At 37.6% G+C, this 16,411-nt stretch overlaps 1 protein-coding gene and 1 pseudogene across 6 annotated transcripts in view; one reads left to right on the forward strand and one right to left on the reverse strand.

Annotated features, from left to right (window-relative positions):
- The window catches only part of ABCC9 (ATP binding cassette subfamily C member 9), a 119,885-nt gene that overhangs the window by 57,682 nt on the left and 45,792 nt on the right, over positions 1 to 16,411 (forward strand). For 3 of the 6 annotated variants that reach the window (XM_037033969.1, XM_037033970.1, XM_037033968.1), the window contains exons 19-24: positions 4,503 to 4,541; positions 6,442 to 6,543; positions 8,126 to 8,210; positions 10,277 to 10,357; positions 15,313 to 15,450; positions 15,599 to 15,724. In XM_037033969.1, the coding sequence (XP_036889864.1) occupies positions 4,503 to 4,541; positions 6,442 to 6,543; positions 8,126 to 8,210; positions 10,277 to 10,357; positions 15,313 to 15,450; positions 15,599 to 15,724 (571 nt within the window). The remainder of the gene's footprint in view (positions 1 to 4,502; positions 4,542 to 6,441; positions 6,544 to 8,125; positions 8,211 to 10,276; positions 10,358 to 15,312; positions 15,451 to 15,598; positions 15,725 to 16,411) is intronic. The other 3 variants (XM_037033973.1, XM_037033972.1, XM_037033971.1) reach the window with 2 other exon arrangements.
- LOC118978388 (40S ribosomal protein S12-like) lies at positions 8,897 to 9,305 on the reverse strand (annotated as a pseudogene).

Below are 16,411 nucleotides of genomic sequence, written 5' to 3' on the forward strand. Positions count from 1 at the left end.
TTATATCTTGGAGAAAGAACCAATATAATGAAGTATAAGAAAGGATTTAAGACAATTATATATTTATATTTATATTTATATTTATATTTATAAACTTCCCATAATTTATAAATCATCTTTTTATGAATACTTACTAGACAATAATCCCATCTCTTAATGGCAGAAAGACTAAGATTTTTCTTCAGAAAATGTTTGTGTTGGCTCTGACACATGAACACAAAGCCTTTAAGAGTTTGGATAAGCTAACACTTGTTCCCTTTTTCTTTAATGACAAGAATTACTTAATTTTCTTCCATGGTACCCTTACTAGCTGATAAAACATATTTTCAATCAGGAATATTCAGAGTATACTGATTCAAGTATCATTCATTTATTCACCCTGAAATCAGTTGGTGGGTGCCCAAATCAGAGCTCAAAGATTCAACTTAGATTCCTCTCTGTCTCTCTCCATCGCCTGCAAAATCCAACCGATCACTTTTCCTGTATTCCTCTGTCTGTTTTAATATCCCTAGTTTAAGCAGTTATCACTTATATGAACTATTCACTGTAACAACTCATTCGCCTTCTTTCACACCACTGCAAGATTTACCTTTGTGAAATGCAAATTCAATTACTTTCTTTTTCCTTATAATTTTTTATGATATAAAAAAGTAATACGCCAAAGACCTTTGTATATTACATCAGAGACTTTCATAATCTTCTTCCTGTCTGATTTTTAAAATTCATATCCCGCCCTTCCACCCACCTTTACCATTGTGCTCCCATACTCTGAACTGCAGGTAGTTCTCACATGCACACACTATGTATGTAACACCCCTCTCACATTGGCCTCATCCCTGTTTCTAGTGTCAACTCAGATTTTATCTCTTTGACAAAGCCTCTTATTCCCCCATACAGATTGAAATGTACTTTCTCTTCTGGTTCCTCCGCACATTGTTCAACTCTGTAAGGTGCATTCAAATCACTTAGTCTAGTCCTCTCACTAGATTGGGACCCCCGAAAGCCAAAGCATGTTATCTGCTTCAGATGCTGCTCAGCCCCTGGCTCATTCCCATTTCTGTTTGTAAAACAGAACTCTGCTTTTCTCTCTCTAGCTCTCTATTCTCTCTCTGTGTGTCTTTCTCTCTCTCTCAGCCTCCTTCTCCTTCTCTCCCTTTCTCTTTCCCTCTTCTCCTCTTTCTCTTTCTAATCTCAGCCATCAACTACCACCCTTTCCCCTCCTTTTGAAGATAAAAAGACTTCACTCAGTTTCTTCAATTTCTCTTTTTCTGCTCTCACCTCAGCCCACTGCAGTCTGGTCTCTATCTCTATCATCCTACTGAAACTATTCTTATCAAATCCATCAGTTGCACCCTAATTGTTAAATTCACTGGGCAATTTTATAATCATCTTACTTGACCTCCTAGCCACTTGACATCATTGCTCAAACTTTCTGCTTCAGAAGGTCTCTTGCTTAGTTTCCAGTAAAATTCATGGTTTAACTTACCTCTTATAACGTTTACCTGCTCCTCTTGGTCTCTTCTGCAGATTTCTATTCCTTAGCCATTTCTTGAATAGTGATGTTTTCAGGGTTCTGTCTTTGCCCCTTTCTTTTTTTTATTTTTTATTTTGTATTTTTAGCTAACCACTAATGCAAAAGGAATTAGTACTGAGGTTCTAAGCTACCACACTCCAGGAATTATGGGGTTGCCTCTGCAATCACCAGGTATAACTGGTGACTGCAGGGAGTGGAGGCAGTGGTGTAAGAATGTTTGGAGAAGACTATTACCAGAGGTTATTGTGATTTTTTAAATAGATACATTTTTTAATTTTTAATTTTTTTTATTTTTTAGTTGTTGTGCAAATACTGTTTTCTGCCTTTTACTCCCATCCCAGCCCACCCCTCCAGACTTCCCCAGCTCCCTCCCATTTCCACCCACCCCTTGTTTTTGTCCTGTGTGTCCTTTATACTTGTTCCTGCCAACCCTTCCTCTTTTCCCTGAAATTCCCTCCCCTCTCGCCTCTGGTCACTGTCAGCCTGTTCTCTATTTCAGTGTCTTTGGTTGTAGTTTGCTTGTTTGTTTGTTTTGTTGATTAGGTTCCTGTTAAAGGTGAGGTCATATGGCATTTGTCTTTCACTGCCTGGCTTATTTTGCTTAGCATACTGCTTTCCAGTTCCACCCAGGCTGTCACAAATGTCCCTTTCTTTCCTGCCTCTATGCATACTCCCTGAGCAATCACATAGCTTCCCATGACTTTAGTTTTATCTGTCTGCTCCTGTTTCTTTGTTTCCTTATGAAACCAGAAAGAATTGTTGAAGTCATTTATTGACTTTTCACTACTAAAGGGTGGAATCTAAAGTCCTGATTATAAGGCATATATTATAAGGTCAGATTACCCCAATATCTTCATTTGTTTACCAGATCTCTCCTCAAATTCTGCTTCCTGGCTATGGTCATTTGGATATCCCTTACTTACCTCAAACCTAATGTGTCTACTGCTAAATTCAATATCTCCTCCCACCACATGTACTCCATATGTACTTCCTAGTTTGTGTTCCCTGTCCTTGATTTCTTTCTCCCTGTTACTCCTTCCGTCTTGTCAATCACATAGTCCTTGGTACCTGGAAATATGTCTACTTCCTTTCATCCTTTCACCATTACCCTAACTAAGGGCACTGCCTTCTTATCTCCATGACTCTGAGAGTCTCCAGTGGTTTCTATGTTACCTCCAGTCTTGCTCCCTCCAATTCGTATGTTCCATTCTGCAACCAAAGTGGTATTTCTAAACTGAACCTATATCTCTCTTTTGTTTAAACCCTTTCAGTGGTTTTCCATTGCTCTCAGGAAAAGTTCTAACTCCATAAAATAGTTTAAGAGCCCCTTTCTTATCTGGGCTGTGCATACTTTTTTTATTTTAAGTTTACCATGTACTTTTCTTCACCACCATTTATACTTACATTTCAGCCACGCTAAATTTTTCTCAGTACCTTCTATGACAGGATACCTCAAGGCCATTCAGTGTGTATTTTATGTAGTATGAAATACCTGTTTTCATCTAGCCCACTCTTTCTTATCCCTCTGGCATCAAGTCCATTGTTCACTGTTAATTGGGGGTTCTTTATCTGTGTTTAATGCCGCTCCTTACTGCCTACCACACTGTTTACCCCCCTGTCACGCTGCCATAAAGCAGCATGAAAGCAGTAATGGGTTTTTCTCATGTACAGTGTCTCTAGCATTTTGACACTAGGTAGTGATCAATTAATAGTTTTGAATTTATAGTGAATAAGCATAGTTGGAATTTAATCAATAGTAATTGAAAACAGTTGATGACTTCCAAATTCGTATCTTCAGTTTGGGCGGACATTTTCAAATGTCTGATGGGCCTTTCCATCTGGAATGCCAGGAGGCGAATTAATAATCTCTTATCATTTCTGCCACACCCCTGCCCTTCCTCTTTTGCTCTCTGTCTTCCTTAGATAAACTAAAATCATTGAGATAATTTATTGGCTTTTTACCACTAAAGAAATAAAAATTCAAATTTCTTGGCATCTAAAGCATATTGTGTATAAAATATCACTTGGGGAGGTGTGTATTTTATTTATTTTTTGTCAGCAACTTAAATTAGGAAATAATAATTATACAGAGAGTTTTTAGTCTGAGATTGCTCTTTCTGCTTCTATTAACCATCCCAAGATGTCATTAGCAATGAGCAATTGTGAAAATCTTATTAGTAACTACACGCTGAATATCACTAGGTATCATAGTTAGGTAAATTTTCTCCACAAAAGTTTATGATTCTTTCCAAAGTCAAATAAGATTTATTTTTGGAGCTCTATAGACTTTAATATGTTCATAGTTTTCAAATTCAGTTTTTTTCAGAATGATGAAATTCAACCGAATTATTAAAATTTAGTAAAAATAAAACAAACAGGTCATCAGGTATTTTTCACCATAATAGATACCTATCACTAAATTTAATTAGTCAAATACTTCTTTTTACAAAAGTCATATCAGTAATTAATTATACCCAAATGTCACAGTTTGACCTATTGTGTCTGTCTTTAAGTTCAGAGTCCCAAAGTTAATTCTTTTTCTTATACTTTAGAGTAGATAATTAGGCATTTATATCGGTTAAATTTGAATTTTAAAGATGAGGAGGCCTTAGAGATATTAAATTCTTATACAGACTAAGAAACTATTCTAGAGAAATTGCCTAAACTTATATAGTTAGTTAGAGCAAGGTGGGGGCTAGCATCCAGGTCATTGTACGAATCCATATTTTGTGTGAAAGAGAACAGTGCTATTTATCTTTTAGAAGCTCACTAAGTACTTATTTTCTATCCAATTATGACATTAAAATATTGTTTATCTGATTTGTTTTTGAAACTAATATTAAAAACCATTTGGGAGCTGTAGCTATTAAATATGCCCAATGTTTACTCAATCTCTCACTGATATGTGCAGACAGTCATTCTGTATTTACCTTTCGTAATTAATGTACATTGTTTGCCATACTTGCAGTGTAAATGAATCTGAACCTTCTTTTGAAGCAACCCGAAGGTATTATTTCTATTTTAATCTGCATTTAACAAAAATGATTTCCTTCCTCAGACTTTACTTGATACTCAATTTCTTTCTCCTGGTCATTTTGTTCATTCTGATGATGTATGAAGTTGTATATTAAAATACGCTAGAATACTTCCAGTAGCAGTGGTTCCCAACAGTTGCGGGCTGCTGAAAGAATTAATTTTTTAAAAAATGGCCCATTGTGTCAACTGTTTTCCTTCAGTGCGTCACATAGGTCTTAACTTTGGCTGAAAATCAATCAAACTGTTCTTAGCAAATTGGGTTCGGGATATTATAAAATTGGAAAAGGGGTAGGGGCAGGTAGAAGAGGATAAAGGGGGGTAAGTGGTGATGGAAGGAGGCTAGTCTTTGGGAGGTGAACACATGATACAATATATAGATGATGTATTATAAAATTATGTAGGTACATCTGAAACCTATGTAATTTTATTAACCAGTGTCACCCCATAAATTCAATAAAAATGAAAGAATTCACATGTACTATATTTTGCCAGGTGTAATATGCTCTCCCATGTATAATCCACACCCAAGTGTTTGGCCCAAATTTTCCGGGAAAATATCTTTCATTTTAATTTTTTAATTTAATTTTTATTTATTTATATTTAAAAACAAAATTAGTTATCCTATTCCAGGGTATTCTTTTTGTATGCAGATATCATTATTGCTTTCTAGAGCTATACTTTTAATGGATAAGCATAAATAAAAGGATTAAAAATGTTTATATAGATAGAGTCGGTACTACCCATGTGCATCCTTATTTTTCCCTCAAAAATTTGGGCAAAAAAGTGTGCATTATACACAGCAAAATACAGTATATTGTTTATGAGTTCAACAGTGATGAGATCTGTGAATAAGGTAGAGGTGGAGAACAAAATGCTACCTGTATTTCAAAAGAAAAAAGCACTTAAAGGACTTAAGGGAAGCAGACATGTGAGAGGTTGGGAACCACTGTTGGCTGCACATGTGGTTATCCAAGAGACCACTCGCGTGCTGTATGTTATTGTGTCTTCTAACCGCTAGACATTATGTTTCAGGATAATCACTCAGCATTTCTAAGTACTCTTTTTCTTAATCTTATTACTCTTTGAACCTTAATTCCTGTATTAGTACTTACAGTCAATGAACTAACTATGGACATGTGATCCTTTCCCTGACCCAATACCATCGTCTTCTTTATCTTCAGCTCACATGCATTTTCCTAATTATTGCAAATTAAAATGTAAGATACAGATCTGGTAGAATGTGCAAGCCCAAAAATATGAGAGGGAAGCCTTATCATTTTTAAATAAACTATTTCAATATGTATTGAAATATGTGGCTTTCAGATGTCTGTGACTTTCAATATTGAAATGGACTCTTCAAAATATTATTGTTTGTTTTGAAATATATATTTCTACTTCTTTAATATATGTTAATACGATTAAGCCACAAACATATATTATAATTATAGTTCAATTCACATTATGTTTTAAGGTCTACATATACAAATTATTAATTTTACTATAAATTAAAACATCTGTGGCTATGAGAAAGTGAATTGTTATTATCTTTGATTATTTTAAAAATTATGCCACTTTAGAAAATAAAACTTCAGTTAATAATATCTGCCTTAAAACACTTTAGCACAGCAAAATCAAATTTTGCGCATTGTATGACATTTTGATATAATTCTAATCCCTTGAATTCAGGTGGAATCTTTAACCATTAATTAATAAGGTTGGTGGTTGTTAAAATGTTTTCTTTTGGAAGTTCTCTACTTCTGTGTTTGAGATGTTTTGTCAAATTTTATTTTACTTAATCATACTAAAATACACATAGAGCATAGCACCCTGGCACGATTTTGCTATTTTGCTTTTTTTCCCCCATTTTCCAGTAGGAGCAGATATTCTGTGGCTTATGCAGCTCAAAAGCCCTGGCTATTAAATGCAACAGTAGAGGAAAATATTACCTTTGGAAGTCCTTTCAACAAACAGAGGTAATTTTCAACTCATAAAACCCTTATGTTTGGTCCATAGTGTCTGGAATCTATATTGGAAGTTCCTTTTCTCCCTGCTTGCCTTCCTTCAACTGCTTTAAGAGAAGCCTCATTGGAAGTTTCAGTCCATCCCGTACACTTAGAACAATCTGTACACCGACACAAAACAGCCAAAAGTGAAGTGTGTATGTACAAGTATGTGAGGTGGTGAGATCATTGGTAAACAGAAGGAAAAACCCAGCAAGCAGCAGAAGGAAGGCTACCATGCTGAAAGAGAGGACGGCTGTGGGATCTGACGGGTCTAGTGTCTGGGAGCAGCCAGAATTTGACATAATTAACTCATAAGTACCACTGGAGTGCTCCAAGGTATGACTTCTTTACAAGGATGAGTCTTAAGACCCCAAACTGGGTCTTGAAAGTTAAGGAGAACGAGGTCATGGAAGAGGGATGAGGAAGGGAGTAGGAAGAGTAAATAGTGTGGAATCTAAATAGCTTGGGGTCGTTTGGGGCCTGAGAACAGCTCAGACAGAAAGTGATTTGGGGACATTGACGGTGGGGGCCTGGATTGTGAAGGAGGCTGAGGCAGGGTAGTGGTGGGCCATAGAATCCAGCTGGATGCAACTGTGTGGCTTCCAGGGAGGTACAGCACATTGGAGAAAGGGATGTAATAAGGTAAATGTGGTGTTTCACCTGGCCGTATAATGACAGGCATGTGGGAGGGATCTGAACTAGGAGCAAGGAGACATTTAGATGTTTGTTAGAATAATTATCCAAGCACGCGGTGTTTGTTGCCTGCACTTGGGGTGACTAGAAAAATAGAAAGGAAGATGTGGTTGACCGAAAACCATTCTAGAATGAGAATGGCCAAGTATGAGCAGGGAGAAGAGGGAGGAATCAAGGATGGCTTGAATATTTTAAGACCAAGTGATTGGGAAAATGAAACCATTGGTAGTTTGCCCAGCGCTTTCAAACTCCATGCTTCCTTAGACTTCCAATCCAGTGGATCCCCAGTCCCAGCCTTAGATCAGTGTGAGTCCTGTCAGTCCTCGTCATCTTCCGTTCGCTCTGACTTCAGGGTCATGATAGACACCCGCCTGCAACCTGTGCTTTGGTCCTGGTGGGCCTCCTGGTGTCCCACATGTGCACCATAAACTCTCTCACCTTCAGGCAGTTTTCTAAGCTTCCTGTCCCTCATTTCTTGACAAATTATGATTCCTCTTTCTGGATATTGTTTACACCTTGCTTCCTCTGCAAAGATGTCACTGACTTCTCAGAATGGTCAGTCGTTTCTTCCTGTGTGCGTTCTGGAAGCACTTTATACCCTCTTCTGAAAGAGCACCTAACAAGGTACATTTTTATTATATGCTTATTATATAAACATGCTCATGCTCCATTTACTAGCTTCATAAGCATGAGAACTGATACTTATTTATCTTTGTGTCCACAAACTTAGCTTAGAAGCTACTATGTACAATTGTTCAATAAATGTTATCTTTCAGCTTCCAAGATATTGAACTTGGGACTTAGTTTATGGGCAGCATCTTAATAATGTTCTAAACATTCAAAATCATTTCTCCTAAAGGTATAAAGCTGTCACAGATGCCTGTTCTCTTCAGCCAGATATTGACTTACTACCATTTGGAGACCAAACTGAGATTGGAGAAAGGGTGAGCAATGTATCATTTAACTAAATGGTGAACAAAAATCTAGAAAAGCCTCCGGTTGTCACTAACCTTTAATAGAGTGCAATAAAATGTGAGAGATTAAAATGTGTGCGTTGTACTAGTGACAAGTTCCGGAAGAAGGAATACAGGAGCTCTTTAGGGCCCCTCTCTCTGAAGTGTTTGTTGCGTAACCACCATGTACTTAACATTGTGCTGACCCCTTGGGAGTTCTCGAGGAAAACACAGAGGTTCCTGCCTTTGATCAAATGTAATTTTACTTACTTGGAGGTTACTTTATATTGATTTGGAAACTGAGATTGCTTTGGACAACTTCTTCCTCTCCTGTCAGCCTCCATTTACTCTCGTTAATGTGTTCTTTTTTCCCCTTTTTTGTGTGTAAACATGTTTTTCGTTGACAGTGTACTATTCTGACCAGCTGGAAAATATTTATACCCCTATGTAATCTTTTTTAATAATGTTGGATAAAATTTTTGATGCTTATAGACATCAAGTATTTGGTGAAAGATTTTTATATGCTACCTGCACATCGAAGCCAAGAAAGTGGAAGCCAAGATCGGTTAAAGAGCTAGCCCAATCACAGAGTCAGCGGTGCATCCGGGATTAGTCTGTCTCTGTAGTCTGCATTCCTTTATGTTTTTTTTTAAAAAACAAGAGCCAAGTTTATTTGTTCATTTCTTGCCTCTGCAATACTCCTTGATGACATCCTTGGCCCGAGACTCTGCCCTAGTCCTTAACCACCACACACCTGCCTCCAGTGACTTGACAGGGTTTTTTCCCTCTCCGCCGATTTCTACAGAGGCCTACCCATTCCTCTAGTTCCTTGTCATTGTCGACCTTACTTAGGTTGATTGAGTGTTCAGCACAAAGGGACTCTACCAAGTTCACGTACTCAGGCTCATCACAGGTGGATCCAAGCGCACGTTGGTGGGCTCAGCCTTTGCCTCTGGTTTCGGCAACTTCGCTAATTCCACATGCGAGGCCATTGTGGACAAGGGCAGTCTTCAGCCTTTCTTGAAAAGCAGTATTAATGTCCGTTACAGCTCCAGCAGCAATGCCTTCCTCGGCTGTGGCGTTGAGTTATGGGCGGAGCTAAATCTTGAACATACCCAGGCCTCTGCCTCCATGCAACTGCTTGGTAACAGGAAAAGAGCTGTAGTCTCCCTTATTAATGACTATTTATTCACCATAATACGTGGTGTTTAAGAGCATGAACTTCTCTCAGAGCCTTAGTTTTTGTGTTTGTAAAATGAGAATAATTCTACATATTGGAATTACTATGGCGAATACAAGAAATGAGGAATGTAAAACCATTCATACAAGCACGCAATAAATTCAAACACGTCCTCGAATAACATCCTTTTGTTCGATATCATTTTGTTCAATGTTGTGTTATTATAACATTGAGTTGCTGTAGGAACTTAACACTTGTTCGTATCAATTAGCCTACAGTCAAATTGGTTTTGTCATATGTTGTGTTGCTCTGGTTCCACGAACTTGTGGACGATGTTGAGTGAGGACTTACTATAATAGTTTTTTTTAAGTGTTATAATTAGCACTTGATTATAAAAGTATTGCTGCATAGTTCTGTTGAACAAAACTTGTAATGCCAAACTTAAGAGATATGTGTTAAGTACACTACAGACACAAAAGTAGGAAAAAAATGGAATTGTTGACAGTCTTCAGAACCCACCAGTGTTTTGCTTATTAATGCAACAGAGCTCTCTCTGAGTGAAAGGAAGATTACTGGTACCAGTGAAAAATTACCTTAATATATGATTCAGGTGTTGACCACTAGACAGTTTTTATTTTATCTTATCGATGTTAGCACAGTTTAATTAGTAAATTGCCATTAGGTTAAGATTTTTTAAGAGGCATTTTGGGGTGGGAGGATGGGGAGAGTGGTGGGGAGAAAATAGAGACAACTGTACTTGAACAACAATAAAAAATTTCAAAAAAATTTTAGGGAAGTTTGAATTTGAAAGGGAATGCTTTACCAACAGATCATTTGTTCATGGACAAGGTGGATATTATGGCTATTTTTTTTCTAGGGCATCAACCTGAGTGGGGGTCAGAGGCAAAGAATCTGTGTGGCACGAGCACTCTATCAAAACACCAATATTGTCTTCTTGGTGAGAATATGGCCTTTACTTTCTACTTCATTTTCTCCCTCTGGAAAAATGAGTCTTTAAAGGATAAGAGAAATAACTTAAGGAAAGATGGTTTACATTGTGAAGTCATAGAAAATGTAGGAAGAACAAATTCTCACAATATAAATCAGATCAACACAGAAGGCTGAGAGCTGGGGAGTCAGATTGATGTGCAAGAGACTGAGGTTCCCCCATAATTGTTTATATGAGTTTCTTAACCACGAGGATCATTAGTGAGGGAGTGTGAATGCTGCTGGATCAACTGGACAAGGTCATAGGTCTTCTCGTTTGTATTTGCTGGCAAGGAAAGTAGGTCTGGAAAATACATTCTTGGTGGACATAAGAGTAAGTAAGCATAGTATTCCATTCCAGTGGTGTGCAACTCAGGCTATGGATGAGTTTCCTAAAGCTATAGAAATCCAGTTACCACCCTAGACCTATTGAATCATAATCCATAAAGGCAGATTCTAGGGTTTGTGTTTTGAAAAAGCTCCATGAATATTTATCATATTAATTCTGGGTTATTAACTTGGTTCTACTTGTACATCCACAAGTAAAATTACATGATTATGTTGACCATGAATTTGTTCTGGTACTGAGCTTACAAATAGATAATGTATATCAGAGACCAGAAGACTTTGTAAATGCATGCTTCCCTGTCTTTTTCTTCTTTGCAATTATTAATTATTTGTAAATCTGGTTTCCAGACCTCATTTTGAGTTTTGACTTCATTTAATCCCAAAAAAAGCACTTCAAAAAGTAGGTTGGCTTGGGAGTTCCCCACTGAGTTTGGATCCATTACTGTAGATGGTAGTAGAATTTGGACCTACTGTGAATTCACTTCAGGTTAGTTTCCCTAACAATACCAGTCCCCAAATTTTTCCAGACAAAAACACCCTAAAAGTCATAGCAAGTTCTAGCAGTAGCCTATGTAACTGGAAATTTTTTTCATAACGGATGGGCCCACGACTAGAAGTGACTTCTTGAACTTTGGGATCAGTTAATGACTGAACCACCTGAGGACAAGTGACTTGGAAATCTGAAACAGACCAGGGTCCTCCAGCTGTGATGTTCTACCCTAGTTCATTTCACTGACTTCAGTTCAGTGACCTTGAGTTACCTCAACTGTAGATCCTGGGGACTCACGCCATAGGGTTAACTTGTGGATTCCTAATCATTCATTACAGGATTATTATTTTTGCATCATTTCTAACAGCTTCTTGATGACTCTTTCTGAAGACAGATTGCTTATCTTGAAGGCAATCTTTTCCTTCTTGGTCAGTGTATAAGTTCCTTGTGTAGGTATAACAAATTGCCATAATTAGTGTCTTAAAAATTACCAATTTGTTATCTTACACTTCTATCAGTGAGAAGTCCATCAGGAGTTTTACGAGGCTCCAATCAACGTGTGAGCAGGGCTGTGTTCCCTTCTGGAGGATCTAGGGGAGAATTCATTTCCTCACCCTTTCCAGCTTCTAGAGACTGGCTAATGGCTGCCTGCCTTCATCTTCAAAACTTATTACTGTCAAATTATGACTTGTGTTGTCCTACCCCCCCGCCCTTATTTTGGCCTTTTCTCTTTCTTCCCTTTCCCCTTCGTTTCCTTTTCCTCCCTTCCTCCCTTCCTCCCTCCATCCCTTCCATCCATCAGTACTTAGTTAACCCCCCTCAGTGCCATTTTCTGTCCTGGGTAGAGGAAACAAAGAAGAAAAAGGCATTACTCTTGCATGTAACAATCTTACTGGTGCAAATAATCACTGGAAAGGTTTTATGTTCTGCTGTCATTAAACTTTATCACATTAGCCTTTATACACTATCAAAGCCAAATGAACACATTCTAATGATGTAGCAAGCATGCTAGTTATTTTTAAAGCTTTATGGTACCTGTAAATGTGCTGTATCATTGAATATATTTATCAGGAGTTATTTCAAAAACTATATCCATGCAAATAGTATAATATTTGAACATATTCATTGAATATAAGAGAGAATATATTAATGAGAACTGTATATATGCATATGAAAATAAACATATTCTTGAAAACGAGGGATTGGCCGTTCCTTGAATTGGCCATTTGGCAAATTGTCTTACTTTCTCTAAGGAAAGCGTTGCCCCCAAATGTTAATATGTAAACTGGGTCTTGAGGAATGATTCTCAAACCGTCAAACCTAGATTTTTGTTAAGTTGCATAAAAGGTTACATTTGACTGTACCACCCAAATGCCCCACAATGAAGCCATGGCATATAATTGAAAGCAACCATCATTAAGGGCTTTCTATGAATTAGCCATAATTCTAAGTACTTAATACACATTAGCACATTAAATTATCATAAGCTCTGTTAGGTTTGGCATTGCTGCTGTCATTATTATTATTACCGATGCTACTGCTATTTACAGAGTATATTGAGGCTTTGGGGAGTAATTTATCCAAGGTCACGCAGAGAGTAATAGCAAAGCAGGGATTCAAACCCAGGTGCCTGATTCCATAGCCTGTGTTCCAACCATCCCATTCTTCCTTATGAAGAGATGCCTGGAAGTCGCTGAACTCTCACCTCAATGGCTTAAAGGGATTAGTATTAATCCACCACACCTAATTGTTTTAAAAGAAGAAACTGATTCTTAAAAAAACACTTTTTAGAATGCTTTGCAGAGACTTTTACAACATTGTATTCAATCTTTGTAACAGCCCTGTGTGCTCTCTGATAGGTCTCATCATTACCCACGTATTACACATGTGGATCCAAGTGACGGAACCTGAAAATTTACCCAGTGTCAGAGAGGGGTGGAGTCATGGCTAAAATCTGGGTCTCTTAATTTAGAGACAATGAACTTTTCATTATGCCTTACTGTCTTACAACATTTAAAGTCAGAATTTTATAGAAATTGTTTCTTCCTCTTGATATTGACAGCTTTTGAAATCCTCTATGATTTTTTAGTTTTGTCATGATGAATCCTTCAGCTCTATGATTTCTGTGTGGTACTTTTTTGTGTTTTGTTCTCTTTGTTCCAATTCTCACTTTGTTCATGCATTGCACTTTTGACCTCACTGAGCATCTTTATGACTGTTATTTTGAACTCTGTATCAGGTAAATCACTTATCTTTATTTCACTACAGAGACTGGCTGATGGAGATTTATCTCACTGAAACGTATTCCCTTGTTTCTTTGTCCCTCTTGACTCTCCATGTTAGTTTCTGTTCGTTACATAAAACAGTCACCTCTCCCATCCTGACCTCCTGGTTGCCTCTCAGACCTGAGTGATTATCCAAGCTGCCATTTTGGTCTTTACTGTCTCCAAGTAGTTAAGTGGGTGCTAACATCCATCAAAATCCCAAAGGGGAGGATCAGAGTCAGCACCTAGAAACAGGCTGATTAGAAGCTGGACCATTTGGCAGAAAAAGGCCAGGAAAATATTCAATCAAATCCCTTTGAGGGAGATGGGCATTTTTGCATGCTCTGTCTGTGCTGAGCCAGGGTGTATAGCCAGGGATGAGGGGGAGTGGGGTGCTCCTGCCCCTGTTTAAAACTGCTTCTTTGTTTGCTGTGAGATTTGTGAATGCAAGTTCTGTTAGCTATCAAAACTAGGTGACTTGGGGGCAGTCCCTTGGGTGACAGCCATAAAAGCTGGGGCACCAGATGGGTGAAGGAGCCCTTTTGGGGAGATACTGGCCTCTGTGCTTCATTGATGGAGTGAGCTGGAGACAGAAGGTAGAAGAAGTATCCAGTAGCTCTTGAAGGCTCTAAGGAGGGTCCATGTCAGCACTTATATTCATACTAATTGGAAGCTGAATCTTCAGGTAAGTTTGTAAAGTTTGCAGTTAAAACTCCTTCGGGCGGAGGAGGGGAGGGGGAACTCCTCCAGGGAAAGACTGGGAACCGGGGGCTTTTTCCTGCTCCCAGTGTGCTGAGCTACAGCAGATTGTCACGTGCCTATCAACGATCGCTTCTTTGTCTGCTATAGCCCTTTATGATCATAAATGAAAGCCCTGTTGACTTTCCAACCTAGGTGACTTGGGATCCTATCTGTTGGGTGGTAGCCATAAAATTAAGGCAGTAGATGTCTGATTCCAGCCCTTCCCTCCTCAGGAGAAGCTGAGAGTTGGGGGTTCTCTCTCAGTTGTATGGTGCTATGTCAGGGTGTGGTTTATGGACAGAGTGTATCTCAGCAATTCCTGCCCATTTAGATGTGGGTATTTTCTCAGTTGCCCAATGTGTAGAAGTCAGTCAACTAGTTTATGGATGGCTCTGTGTGTAGCTGTCTGTGTATTTGGTGCACCTGTGGGAGGGGGGAAATTCAGGAGCTTCCTATGTCGCCATCTTGGCCCAGAGCCTGTACCTATTTTTATCATGTAAAATTCAGATACTCCAATTATATTCCTTGTTTAGTCTGTAGTTCAAGGTTGTCAAAAATGTTGGCTTTTGAACTTGAAGATTCTATGTATCAAATTCAAATCATTTTTAATATTATTATTTACTTAAAAAATTAATGTAAAAGAAAATAAAAGCTTCTCTTTTTTTACATTATACCAGCAGCTCATTTATTCTTCTTTAAAAATACAGTTGCCATCCAATGTTACATTGTTCCAGGTGTATAGCACAGTGCTTAGACATTTACAGAATTTACAATGCAATCCCCCAGTAATTCTAATAACCACCTTGTACCATGTGTAGTTAATACAATGTTACTGACTGTATTCCCTATGCTGTACTTTCCATCCCCATGACTATTTTGTATCTACCAATGTGTGCTTTTTAATTGCTTCATTTTAATTTAATATTTCTGGCAATTTAAAGTTATTGATATAGGAAGTCTATTTTTATAAATCACACTTGATGGATCGTTTGTCCTTTGTTATTTGTATTTCTACTTTCTAGAGAAAATAAGTCACATAAAGGGATAGAAAATTTTTACTTTCTCTCTTTCGACTGGTTTTAGGATGACCCGTTCTCTGCCCTGGACATTCACTTGAGTGATCACTTAATGCAGGAAGGGATTTTGAAATTTCTCCAAGATGACAAGAGGACACTCGTCCTTGTGACTCACAAGTTACAGTATCTGACACATGCTGACTGGGTGAGAGTTTAAAAGCAGTTTCGTTAATTTTTATATTATAGTCCTTTTAGTAAATAGGGACGTTAAGAAGTGCTTTCTGAGATCAAGGTAATTCATCTGGCCACTTAAGGCTTTTTGTCACAGTTCCGCTAACACATGTTTCCCTTAGATCATAGCCATGAAGGATGGAAGTGTACTAAGAGAAGGGACTTTGAAGGACATTCAAACCAAGGATGTTGAGCTTTATGAACACTGGAAAACGCTTATGAACCGGCAAGATCAAGAATTAGAAAAGGTAATTGCTCATAGTTTCAAAGAATTCAGAGTCCAGTTCAGAAGAGTCAGAAATATACTGTACAATTAGTAAAATATTTTAAAGAAGTATTTAAATTTAATGCTTGATGTTTAATAATTGTCCTCCTTTGAAATTCAAAGTAATTGTATATTTCTATGTCATTAACAAATGAGCTTCTTTAAACTATAAAATTCAAATGTTATCTTTTGGATTAAGTGCTGTCAGGTTTTTAGAAGATTTTTACTTGAATTTGAACCGTATTGCAAATTGATGTGTAATTAAAACTTGAACAAATTATTTGCTGAAGCATATCCTTATTTTATATTTCCCCTTTTTGTCCTTTTTTTCTGATGTATATCTTATTTTTCGTCTGTAATGTGAGAATATTTTCATTCACCACCTAACAGTGATAAATTATGGGCAATTCAAAATCCAAGGTAGTTTAGAAAGAAGGAGATCTATGAGCTGTGGGTGAAGTTGTAAAGCATGTATTGGGTAGCATTGGAAGTGAGGGAAGGTGATCAGAAAGAAATGAGAATAAATTTTTACACTTGTATAGCTTTTAAGTTCACAAAGCCCATTTTGTAGGATCTCATGTAATTAGCATAAAACCCTAGAAATCCAAAAAAAAGAGAAACAGAGAAATGAGCAAAAAAAAAAAAAAATACCACCTAACTTTTACAGATG

This window comes from Sturnira hondurensis, unplaced genomic scaffold (genome assembly GCF_014824575.4).
Source record: "Sturnira hondurensis isolate 20B ecotype Veracruz unplaced genomic scaffold, ASM1482457v3 Scaffold0021795, whole genome shotgun sequence".
Lineage (NCBI taxonomy): Eukaryota > Metazoa > Chordata > Mammalia > Chiroptera > Phyllostomidae > Sturnira > Sturnira hondurensis.